Source organism: Nannobrachium achirus (genome assembly GCF_963921795.1).
Source record: "Nannobrachium achirus genome assembly, chromosome: 22".
NCBI classification, from domain to species: Eukaryota; Metazoa; Chordata; class Actinopteri; order Myctophiformes; family Myctophidae; genus Nannobrachium; species Nannobrachium achirus.
In genome coordinates this window covers 19,007,512-19,019,877 of record NC_137829.1, presented here as the reverse complement: position 1 = coordinate 19,019,877, position 12,366 = coordinate 19,007,512, and the positions used below count along the sequence as shown (strand labels likewise).

The window sequence follows — 12,366 nt, the reverse complement described above, 5'->3', positions numbered from 1 at the left end:
GATTAAAGGGGGAAAAATAAAAAATGGCCAATATGAGCGTATGAGGTGTGTAATTTGGGTATTTTTGGGCTGCTGAATCCATTCCAACCATTCGTTTTCAGTTAAAATGACTCCTTGGCCATAAAATAGGCCACACCTAATTTTGTGTGTCCATGAGACATATAATATTGTCAATAAAAAAAAAGGTTGGAGTAGTGTTTGAATTCATGAAAACTATTCAAGATCAGGTGGGTAATCACACATGACACACAGGATAACATGATACAATCTGACAAGGAACATTCAAACACAGGGTTTAAAACATAGGGACTAACAGGACACAGGTGAACTCGAATGACATGATTGGCTAAGCCTTAGACAATTAGGCCTTTTTTATGGCCAAGGAGTCATTTTTACTTATAACTAATGGTTGGAATGGATTCAGCAGCCCAACAATACCCTAATTACACACTTCATACATTCACATTGGCCATGTTTTATTTTTCCCCCTTTAATCCCAGGCCCTGGGTATCCCAATACCCCCAACTTTGATTGGCTCCCACAAAGTATGTCAAGAGAGTTGGGTTTGACAAAGTTCAGAGGTGATAGTAGACACCTTTGTGAACACATTGTGAAGAAACCTAGTGATTTAGATTTAGTTCCCAGATTGATGTAGCAATAGGCTAACTTTCCCTTACTATTTTGACAGTTATTGTTTTCACCCAAATGTACCAAAGAGACCTTTTTACTTTATACTTCTTCTCTACACTGTATATCACTATAGGTTGTACACATATTCATTGTGGGAAACAATTTGTGTACATGCACAGACTCTCTTTCTCACATATTTACACAAACTGGGAGGTCAACATTCCAGGACCACAAACACACCTGGAACTCAGACTGAGTGTTGGGGGTCCGGCGGACCCCATGGACACTGTGGTATCCTTCCGGGGCCTGACAGAGGCTGGGGTCCTTCCTGTGCAGGTCCCTGCATTCCCCCAGGGCCACGTCGCACACCAGCAGCAGCCGAGAGCCGTCAGTCACACTGGGCTTGGAGTACTTCAGACTGGTGCTGTAGATGGAGAAGATGGAGACCAGTGGTTATTGATTTTTACAAACAGGATAAGGCACATAACATCACAGTATTACAAAGAATGATAAATGACGTGCTCGGGTGGTGCAGTGGGAAAGTATCTGCCCACCACCGTGGAGGTTGTGGGTTCGAATCCACCGTGGTGCATCTGAGAGCAGCATTGACAAAGTTCCCCATACATACTGTTTGTACGTATGCAGCCTACTTCCTAAAGCTGTTGTTCTGCTGACCTGATGGAGTCGCTGAAGTAGATTCCACTGCCCAGGTCCCCGATGTCTGTCCTCTCAATCCCATGATGCTTCACTCCAACAGTGGGCAGCAACAGGCCACTGGACAGAGAACATGAACAATCACAATAGATTATACAACAGCAATCACTAGGTAAGCTATCATGTTTATTGGTCGATGTGAATGCATGCATTTTCTTATTACAGTTAGGATTGCAGATTCAGCTTGGGTTTAGGTGTTGGGTTAGGATTAGGCATTTAGAGCTTATGTTTAGGGGTTGGTGTTAGACTTACTCTATCACGTATGCATTGCACTGAGCTTGTAGATCGGCTATTTTCAGCTATATACTGCTGATCAACTGTTTGCATATTTTCTGGGCGCGACACAGGTACGCAATCAAGTATAACTCCGGCTTTAGAGTTAAAATAGCATGTTAAAATTGTCATTTGTAAAATTGGCGCCCTGGAAATGTTATGTCCTGCAATACAAGCAATGTGCGTGCCTGCGTGTGCCTTGTGTGCGTGTGGTGCGTGCGTGCCGTGCGTGCTCACCGAGACAGGATGCCCACAAAACTGCTGGGGCTGGAGGCATGGAGGAGGAGCCTATTGTTGCCAAGCTCCTTCCTAAACGTATGTAGCTCCGCCCCTCTGCTGACACGCAGCATCTGCTGCACCTGCACGTTGCTAAGAGACGGACATACATACCATAATTATACACAATGCACTGTAATAGCTACAGTCAACAGATACCATAATTATGGGGCCTTTCTGTGTGGAGTTTGCATGTTCTCCCTGTGTCTCCCTAGGGTAGGTACCCTCACAAAAAACATGCAGTAATCCTGGTCTCTATACTGCCTCCCCCTGGCCAGCCGGGGCGCCTGATGGAGGGGAAAGAAACTGGTTGGAATAACGTGTTCCTTCCACGCGTTACGTCCAGCCGGGGAAACTCTCCCCTGTCAGGTGAAAAGAAGCGGCTTGGAATACTCATGCATAGAAGGAAGCATGAGGTCAGTCTGTTGTCTCCCCATGTTGGCAGAGGGAGTGTAGCGTGTATTACATTAGATAATTGGCACTGGGTGAAAAATGGGTTACAAAATCGTGGGATAAAAAAATGTAAATAAAGAAATATGATAATTATACAACATACACTAACTGCTTTGCGATAAACACATATCTATTTCTCGGAACCTTGACTTTTCACCAAACAAATTCCTCAGTAGGTCAGTTTGCTTGTTCTTTTCAAACCATGTGAGAAGGTCTTGACTCTTGTTCTATCACTGTTAAACAGATGGTAACATTTTACCGTACCAAATTAAAAAAAATCTCATATCACAATCAACTACACAACTTATTTATACAAAGATTAGGCCGGTGGCACAGGCCTATTTGGAAACAATGCAAGCTGGGAACGATTAAAGTTACAGAATATAGAACTTTTAACTAAAGTTAACTAAACAAATAACTAAAGAAATTCACTTGAAATCTTTAAGCATAATAAGGCTGTTTTACCTGTGTCTAATCTTTATGCATAAGGCTGTTTTACCTGTGTCTAAGCAGATTGCTGACTTCCTTAAACTCGTTGCTCTCCGGGGGAACCTTTTCAATGCTGCACCTCAGGGCACGGTACTTCCCCAGACAGGAAGGGGAGGGGCTTCTCAAAGTTACTTCACTCACGTTCAGTACGTCTCTGATCAACTTGATGAGAGGCAAAATAAATCAACATAGTCATGTTAGAAACTAAGAGTGTAACTAAGTATGTTGTGATGGGCTTGGACAAACTAATGATAATAATAAAAGAATTATAACGCGCTTTTCAAATGAGTGTTACAAAGTGCTTTGCAATGTACGAGTACAGTGTACAAGAATTAGCTTAAAGGTAGGGTAAGTGATTTCATTGAATTCAAATAATAACAAAATGGGTCTATGTTCTGATAGTACTAGGTACTATACAGCGTTTGGTCCATATTTGGACTCCAGTCTTATCCCCTGTGAGGAGAAAAAAGCAGTTTCAGTTGCTCCATCAAAACTGTTGGGTGACAGGTTTCCCTCCAGTCAGGATAGAGTTGGGCCTTCCTCCAATCATGGTCGAGTGGGGGCGGGCCTTGGCGCACCAAGGTCTGCCCCCACTTGAATATGATTGGAGGAAGGCCCCTGCCTGTCACCTACATGAAAACAGAAACTTACCCTACCTTTAAAATACATGTCTCAGTCAACTTGCATTTAGGCACATACAAATGGTCAAGACGATCCGTCGCAGTTCAAACCAAGCATCAGTATGGCGGACATAAAAGATGATTTAAGTGACTTTGAATGTGTGCTAACCGGAAACACCTGATAAAGTGGCCGGTGAATGTAAAATAGAGCAATAAGGAAAAGAATATATAATCATAAAAATAAACACCAATAAAAGCACATAACATCAATTAACATTAATTTAAACAAATTAAGACAAAACATGAAAAGGTGTAGGAGGAAAAAAGCATGGATAAAGAGGCATTAACAACTATGAAAAGGAATGATATAAAACGTAGGTGTTCAGAAGGGATTTGACATGGATGGATGTGTGTGTGCTGTTACCTGACACAGATCCAGTTTGTGTGATATGATATTAAATAAGTGATTTGACATGGATGTGTGTGCTCTGTTACCTGACACAGATCCAGTTTGTGTGATATGATACTGGCATTATTGAGCAGCTGGTTGTTTTCTTGGTGCGGTAGAAGAGTGTAGAAGTCCTCCGTGACAGAGTGGACTTCCGCCACGTCGCTGAAAGTGTTCTCCTTCACCTTCTTCCAAGCCTGAAGCAACATCCCTTCTGCTCTGCTCACCTGCACACAAACACACACAGAAACAGAAACACACACACACACACACACACACACACACACACACACACACACACACACACACACACACACACACACACACACACACACACACACACACACACACACACACACACACACACACACACACACACAATTTTGCTTTTATGTTTATTGATAGAGATGGACAGTAGGCTGACAGGAAATGGGGGAGAGAGATGGGGAGTGACATCTAGCATCTTATCTGTTGAGACTTGTCAGAGATTAGCTGTACACAGAGACAACCAAGTACAAATCAGGCTTAACATACAGGTCAAATGCAAACCGGCGAGACATAATAAGACGAATCTCACATCATTGAGGCTGAGACTGGAGATGGGGACTTTGAGAACGTTGCCTAGGCAACCCAGGGACTCTCTCCACAGCAGCTCCACGAACACGCCCACTTCCTGTGATACGCTGCCTGTGTTCAGCTTCTCTTCCAGCAGCAGCTGTCAATCACACAGATCCCAGAGTCAAGTGAGTTTAGTTGACCTTCCATTCAATTCACTTTAGTCTAGTCTAGCCTAAGTCATTATGATCTGATGCAGTGGTTCTCAACCTTTTCTGCATGGCCGTGACCCCAAAAATAATCATATTTGAACTGGGACCCCCCCATTAAGAGTTGAGATCTACATGCTCTACAAGGTCTCAATGCGGCGCGAAGCGACGCGCTGTGAGCTTGTAGATCGTCTGTTTTCTAGTTTGGGTCCTGGGCGATTGTCTGATTTCTCTTTTGGGTCACAGGCTAAAAGGTTTTGGAACCACTGCTTTACACCACTGCGAATCCCACCTGTTTGAGTGCATCAGAGAGCAGAGCAGAGGCCTGTGGGTGAAGGCTGTCGGTCAGCGTGAGTCCAGCATCCAGGAGCGCCTGCCTCAGGGTCTGGTAGCTCTTCACAGCCTGCTCGGATGTGGACACCAACACCACCTTGTCCAACGACACCTGACACACAAAGAGGACAGTATCACACATACAGTATAACCTATATATATCTTTTTGAAAACCCTATGTTTCTTTGTCTGTGGTGCTCAAACTACTTTTTCATGTCAAGGACCCCCAATATTACATGTATTTGGCCGCGGATCCACATCTAAAAATATGTTGTTCCAGGGACCCCAAAAAGCTAATATTTGAGTTACAAATGTTCGCTTTTAGAAAGATACATAAAAAAAAGGAGAAAAAAAGAAAAGAAATCAAGACTTTTCAAAAATAGCAGATCTACAAGCTCGCAGCACGGTGTATATCTGCTATTTTTCACTAGCTAAAGTATAAAATAATTTCAGGTCTTGAAATAAAGTTAAAAGAATGTGTCATGACATTATGTTGCAGTGCGGGCCTCTCACCGTGGGTCCCGTGGCCTTCCTGACCACACGATAGCGCTGGCCCTCCTCTCCTGTGGCACTCTGCAGCTCCACTACGCCCCACATGCTGCCGTCAGCCTGTCAGCAATGGATATTGAGGATTACTATTATATTATATATGATCATCATTATTAATGCTAGTGCTTGTGTTTTATTTCTTCATCACTTCAAGGGAAAAGGAAGCTACACTAGCCTGGGTTCCAGCCCGCAACACCAACCCCTGGTGGTGTGAGGCTAACTGTGCACAAACACGCACGCATGGACACACACACGCACGCACGCATGCACGCACGCACGCACGCACTCATACAATAGTTGAATTGGTCATGTTTTGTAGATTACTTTTTGTTTTCTTGTTCTTTTGTTTTCACCAGCACCCAGATTTATAAAACAAAATGTTCTCACCAACACCCACAAATATGAAACAAAATTTGCTCTCAAACACCCAGATTTTCATCCCACGATTTTGTAACCCATTTTCCCCCGATGTCAATTATCTAATGTAACTCCCTCTGCCAACCTGGGGAGACAACGGACTGACCTCATGCTTCCTTCTATGAATGAGGAGTCCAAATTGCTTCTTTTCACCTGAGAGGGGGGGGGGTTCCCCATTTGGACGTAGCGTGTGGAAGGAACACGTTATTCCAACCAGATTTATTTATTTTACCCAGATCTATAAAACAAAATTGGATCACGAGCACCCAGGTACTTCCACCCCAACCATGCTCTATAGTCTATAGGCTGCTACAGACAGTATATAACGGTGACGGGCCAAGCAAAGATGAAGAAAGTTAACTTGATGCTTCACCTTTTCAAATATGGAATATTTAGCCACTTGGAAGTCAGACGGGAATGTTGGGACATCGCTTTGACTTTCTGTCTCCACCCTGCAAACAGGAATGTTTAGATGACATGGTTATAATAACATAAGACATATAATTTCCTTAGCTTTGCAGACACACGTCCTTTTGTTGCAATACATCTTTTGTTTTATGACAGTTGTACAAGAACAAGAAGTCAAGTTGAACTTCCTTTTACACATGGGGAACTCAACGTGCTTCACAATGAAAACATACAAACATAAAATGAAGAGAAAGGGTTTGCTTAGTGGATATCATCATGACAGTAGACATTTTGTATATTGTCGCTGTCGGATGGAATTTGGAAACCTTTTATGTCCAAAACCGTTACTTTTCTAGAAATATGTTCTAATGGGGGAGGGGGAGGGGGGATAAATGTGACACAAACGGGACTGACAGCTACACCAAAACAATACACACCTGAGCTGGTCAACGACGTCAGCAATCCCATCCTGACGGCCCGCCGCTGTGGTGTGACTGATGACGTTGACAGCGTTGGACTTAGATACTGAAACACACAGAACAGCACCACCATTACTAAACAATACACCAAACCGCCCTCCTGGCCCCAAACTGTGGAATAAACTCCCTGTCGCACTAAGAACAACAGACTCACTCCCTAGCTTCCACCGTGGCCTCACCTCTTCAGACTCCACCTATAAAGCCCATAGCACTTACTGTAGCACTCGCCTACCCTCAGTGACCATACATGACAGCTACGAGCTAGATAGCATTTTTATATAAGGTTTTATATAACGTTTTTTTTACTGATTAGGTGCTTGGTCTACCAACGTTATTTTTTCTAGATTGATATTTCTATGCATTTGATGTACTGATTGATGTATTGATGTATTCATTACCTTGCTTATCTTGTATTAACTTATTGTAAGTCGCTCTGGACTAAATTGTAAATTGTAAACTCAAGTCACATGTAGGCCTGTCAATATTATTACATAATCGTCTAATCGCAGCTATTTGAGATAATCACAATCATTTTTTTCTCATAATCGTCATAATTGTTTCCATGTTATCTTTCGATATAAAATTATTAAACGAGTCAGTAATGTCTTTGTATATTCAAGTTGTTTGTCATTATAAGTATATTTTCACAAATATTATATTTTGAAACATACATAATTTGACTCACAAATACACACACATGTGGAACAATGTGCAATGGCATGTTCTCTCAACTGATGGGGCCGTTTGGTTAAGACTACTGATTTCTGTCAAAACGTCAAAGCAGTACATCAATTAGCTGTGAGAAAGGTACTTATTGCACATGTGGTATGTGCATATACAAACAGACAGTGGCTCAATAGGCTCAAGGGCTCTATATACTGTACTTTGTTACGTGCAGTGTCGCGGCACTAAGTATAAATCAGGCTTAAGGAATCATCGCCTTGTGTTCTTCTGACAATGGACTGACTGCAGGATTGTATGAGGAGGGTGCGGATAAGCATGATAGAAGTTAGACAGGTTTCAGGTGAGTTACAAGCAGTGGTGAAATACTTTTTTTTTTAATTTTCTTTACTGAAGTACAGTGCAGGGGTTGACACTAAGGTCTCAGAGACACTTACCCGTCAGGCAAGTACAGGTCATGTTCTACTTGCCCAAAGGTCATGCCCACTTGCCCGAAAAGTAAATCGTTCATTATAAAATGATAGGTGAGATTTTAATTACCGCTCAATATAACACTTATATTTCTGGGGCTGTGCAATAAAAAAAAAATCATACCTCAATACCTCCAAATCCAAATACCTACATAGCTATGACTGAACACTTGTTATTTTATATTTTTAAGTGTAGCAACAGTATAACAGCACATTATAGGCAAATAGTGCTCTTGTTTTACATTCCACAGACCAGAAAACAGAGCACCCTGGCCACGTTTGGGTGTTTAGACAGATATCTTGTGTTTTATAGATGGTTGCGTCCCCTCTCAAATGATCACTTGCCTAGTCGGGCAACCTGAAAGCAAACTTCACCTGCCCGAAAGTTGTATTTACCTGCTGGGCCAGGTGGGCAAGCCTTAGTGTCAACGCCTGAAGTACTAGTCAAGTAAATGAACTTAGTTCCACTTTCCACCACTACACTGGGTAGAAGGGTGACATACCTGGCTGTGAGGGTGGGTCTGGCCCCAGTGAGGCGAGAGGGAGAGGAGGAGAGGTGTCCAGCTTGTGCTGGTCAACAGGGAGTAACACTCCCCTCTCTACACAGGCGTAAACATAGTCTACAGCCACCACCGGAGTGTGATGCTTCTGGATGCTCCGCAGTCTGTTGGAACTCAGACTGGACACACTGCTGGCCACCACCAGAGAGCACTGTGGGAAATGTAGGCCAGATATACAGTGAGTGAGTGAGTGAGTGAGTGAGTGAGTGCGTGCGTGAGTGAGTGAGTGAGTGAGTGAGTGAGTGAGTGAGTGAGTGAGTGAGTAATAAAAAACAGATGATTAAAAAAGAAGAACAATTGTAAGTAAATTAGAAAACTGGCAGAAAAAACAAGGTTTCCTTATTGCTACATAAGAGTATTTTGTTATGGTTCGTCAAACATTGCTGCAGCATACCGTGTATACAGTATATATAACAAGGAAAATAATTTAGAAAAGGAATAGTCAAGAATAGCAGTAGCATTTAGAAAGACTTGGTGCATGTATGTGCTGTACAGAATTGTCTTACTCCTAGAGTAGCCTGGGATCGCTTCCAATTTCGGGCTTCTGATCCGGTCGGAGGCGGATGTTGTCGCACGTCATTTTGTAGTAAAAACGGACTACACTTTGGTCGGAACTACCAAATCGGAAACAGTTTTAACCCAAAACTATTCCCTGTGCTCAAGGACATCATTTTAGTACCTACCCAATAAAACCCTTGGTGTGGCGTAGTTTTGAAAAGCTTGTTTACATATTTTAGTCCAACTCGCAGCTAATGGCAAGACTACACTTCTCTAGAGTTTAAATCGAGATTGGGGAAACAAACAGGGGGAACCAAAACAAAGCGACACTGCTTCTTCTCTTCTGCCATCCAGTCTAGGATGCCATCTGGCCTAAACCGGATCAGACGGCCTGTTGTAAAAGAATAGCAGGCTTTCCTCCGAGGTGGAAAGACTGGTGATGCGAGGTTACTCCTGGAGACAAAGATGATATGAGAGAATGGAAGAATCCTTTGACTGCAACCAAGCACCGAGAACAGTGCAACCTACATTACACACCCACATACAAAGAGGGTTCTTCCCTGTGAAACCTGAAACTGTTTGTTTTGTTACGCTTCCCTTCCAAATGCTTTCCCAACTTTTCTTGCACGTTTTTGAAGTATCACAGTGTAATCACACAATTATGGATTAACCACTTCAGCACTATTTCAACAATAGTTTCTATATTTCTTAAATTCTTTTTAATTCATGGATTTAAAGAGGTGGTGCCATAGTTTTGTACTTTTTCTGTTTTGTATGCGTCTATGGAACATTTCTCTAATAAACCCCCAGTTGTGGTTATAATATGCAAATATGTCTTCCCTGTGTATTTTTGGTTACTTGCTGATAGCTGAAAGCCTCTGAGTCAAAAGGCCCAACTGAAATACAACTGACAACCAGGCATACTTAATGAACAGGTGGGTGTGACCACATAAAAACATAATTTTAACACTTTCTGTCCATTTTTTTTAGACAAATATTCCTCCAAGTATAATCATAATACCTGATGATTATGTTGGTGGGGGAAAAATCACAGCACAATGTCTTTCAAATAAAAATAAAATAAAAAACATATCTTTTTGTAATCTTTTGAAATAATAAACAATCTATTGCAAGGGTCTTCAACAGGGGTTCCTCAGAGTTACTACGGGGTCCTCCAAATCCTTGAGTGACTTTTTGATATTAACCACTTGAGCCCTAGTGTCCATATTCTGAGAACTTTAGCCAAAAAGGCTTGGTGTAGAGGGGGAAAAGAGCAAACTGAGTACAGAGTGAAATGTCAAGTTCATTAAGTATCGACGGTTCAAGTGGTTAAAAAACACAAACTGACATGAATCCAAAATACACTGATGATTGTGCTGTAACTATGGAATCTATGAAAAGGTTGAGGGGGGGCCCTGCTTCAACTCTTTCTCAACTAAGGGGTCCTTGGCCTGAAAACGTTGAAGACCCCTGATCTATGGAATATTTACTTAGTTGGAACGCATAAGAAAACGTTGGCACAACCTAAAAATGAGTCTCGGTGACCCATGGTTTGGGAACATGGTTTGCGTCCATCTCACCTGTTTGTTGACCACATAGGAGATGCTGTGTGTGTCCATCTCACCTGTTTGTTGACCACATAGGAGATGCTGCCTCCATGCTCTGTCAGGGTCAACCCCAGCCTCTTCTTCTCCTTATGAGCCAAGGTCTTGAGCTCCAGCACAATGGAGCAGTTCTCAAATAGAGCCATACTGTACCTGCAAAGTAAACACGGCCAGTGAAGGCATTATGACTCTGGGCTTGCCCTGTGTTGTGTACAATACAAGCGCAGATATCATTCACACAGGTATATGAATGTGCGTCCGCCGTCCACACATGCACGCGGAGCAGCCTGGCCCTCCCCATTATGGAATGCAAAGTGGGCAGTAGTGCTGGGAAAGAAATACAGGGGTAATTTCTCATATATAATATACATAGCAAGAAAAAGAAAAGAAAAAGGCCATCTCATGAACAGTAAAATATTTGTACTTGTTTCCAATTCAATATTGTCTTTCCACTTAGTGCAATTTTCTTTTTGACTAGTTAATTAATCCATGTCCTCTTAAAATGCAGAATACATCTTTTTGGGCCTCTGATATCAGATGACATATCTGCAAAGACAAAGTCCTTCATTTATGTGTTGTCATCTGACTCAACAGCGTTGTCAATCAATAATCCATAATAATGTTCCATTTCTGTTTGTCTGTCAGTCTCTCTCAAATACTATTTATTATACTATGATTATAAAAGTGGTGTAAATTTACATTTACTTAAGTACAGTTAAGTAGTTATTTGTACTTCAGAATTTCCAATTTATTGATTGATTGATTGAAGAATTTATTATAAGTTTGCAATAGAAAAAAGTACAGTTTCATGACAGTACAAATCACTGGTACACGGTCAACTAAAAGGAGATCCTAGAAAGCCGAGGCTTATTTCCACAGGAACCACACTTTAAGTATCTCATATACTTTTACTTCTGCTCTACTTCTACATTTGAAAATAGCCGCTCTGTATCATGAGCTTGTAGATCTGCTATTTATTTTCAAATGATTCTTATGTCATTCATTTGTAATCTTCTGAAATGTGACAGATCTGCATAATGAGTAGCCTACTTTCTACTTTTGGTACTTTAAGTACATTTTGACACAAATACCTTTGTACTTTTACTCAAGTCAAGTACATTTTGAATTCTGAACATTTACTTGTAACAGTCTATTTATTTATTGCAGTATTGATACTTTTACTTAAAGTAAAACATTTGAGTACTTTTCCCAACACTATTATGTATAGCCTACTATATTATTATAACATATCAATATAAAACTATTTACTGGAAAAAAAAGCTCACATCTGTGTCGCACAAAGTATCAACCATAACCACCCATAACTAAAAACGTAATATGCTTAAAATTAATAATAAACGTAGCCTACTTGTCTGTATGACTTCAGGCTGACGTTTCCCGGACTGTCAGGAGTCCTGGGCGATGTTTTTAATGGTTCCACAGCGAGACAAATGCAGACTTCTTGTAACGCTGCTCCTGCTCTCTTCTCTTCCTGGTTTTTGTTTTAGACTACTTTACATTACCCCACAAGGGGGAGCAACGCTCCGGTTTCAGCCTTCATATCTTGTTCATATCCGCTTTAGAGCTCGCCTACTCCGGTTATTTTCACGCATACATCATGATCATACGCTCTACAATACATTATAACTCTATGCTATGCATACGCTCCATATCCGTTCTAGACTGGATATGCAAACTGC

At 41.6% G+C, this 12,366-nt stretch overlaps 1 protein-coding gene across 1 annotated transcript in view; it reads right to left on the bottom strand.

The window, feature by feature from the left end:
• The window catches only part of parp4 (poly (ADP-ribose) polymerase family, member 4), a 35,642-nt gene extending 23,486 nt beyond the window's left edge, over positions 1-12,156 (bottom strand). The window contains exons 1-13 of the mRNA XM_080752971.1: positions 12,036-12,156; positions 10,687-10,819; positions 8,508-8,715; positions 6,812-6,899; positions 6,340-6,418; positions 5,514-5,609; positions 4,960-5,112; positions 4,481-4,618; positions 3,951-4,130; positions 2,846-2,997; positions 1,855-1,986; positions 1,306-1,404; positions 871-1,054 (exon numbers count right to left, since the gene is read on the bottom strand). Of these exons, the coding sequence (XP_080609097.1) occupies positions 871-1,054; positions 1,306-1,404; positions 1,855-1,986; positions 2,846-2,997; positions 3,951-4,130; positions 4,481-4,618; positions 4,960-5,112; positions 5,514-5,609; positions 6,340-6,418; positions 6,812-6,899; positions 8,508-8,715; positions 10,687-10,812 (1,635 nt within the window). The 5' untranslated portion in view covers positions 10,813-10,819; positions 12,036-12,156. The remainder of the gene's footprint in view (positions 1-870; positions 1,055-1,305; positions 1,405-1,854; positions 1,987-2,845; positions 2,998-3,950; positions 4,131-4,480; positions 4,619-4,959; positions 5,113-5,513; positions 5,610-6,339; positions 6,419-6,811; positions 6,900-8,507; positions 8,716-10,686; positions 10,820-12,035) is intronic.
• Positions 12,157-12,366: the final 210 nt, after the last annotated feature.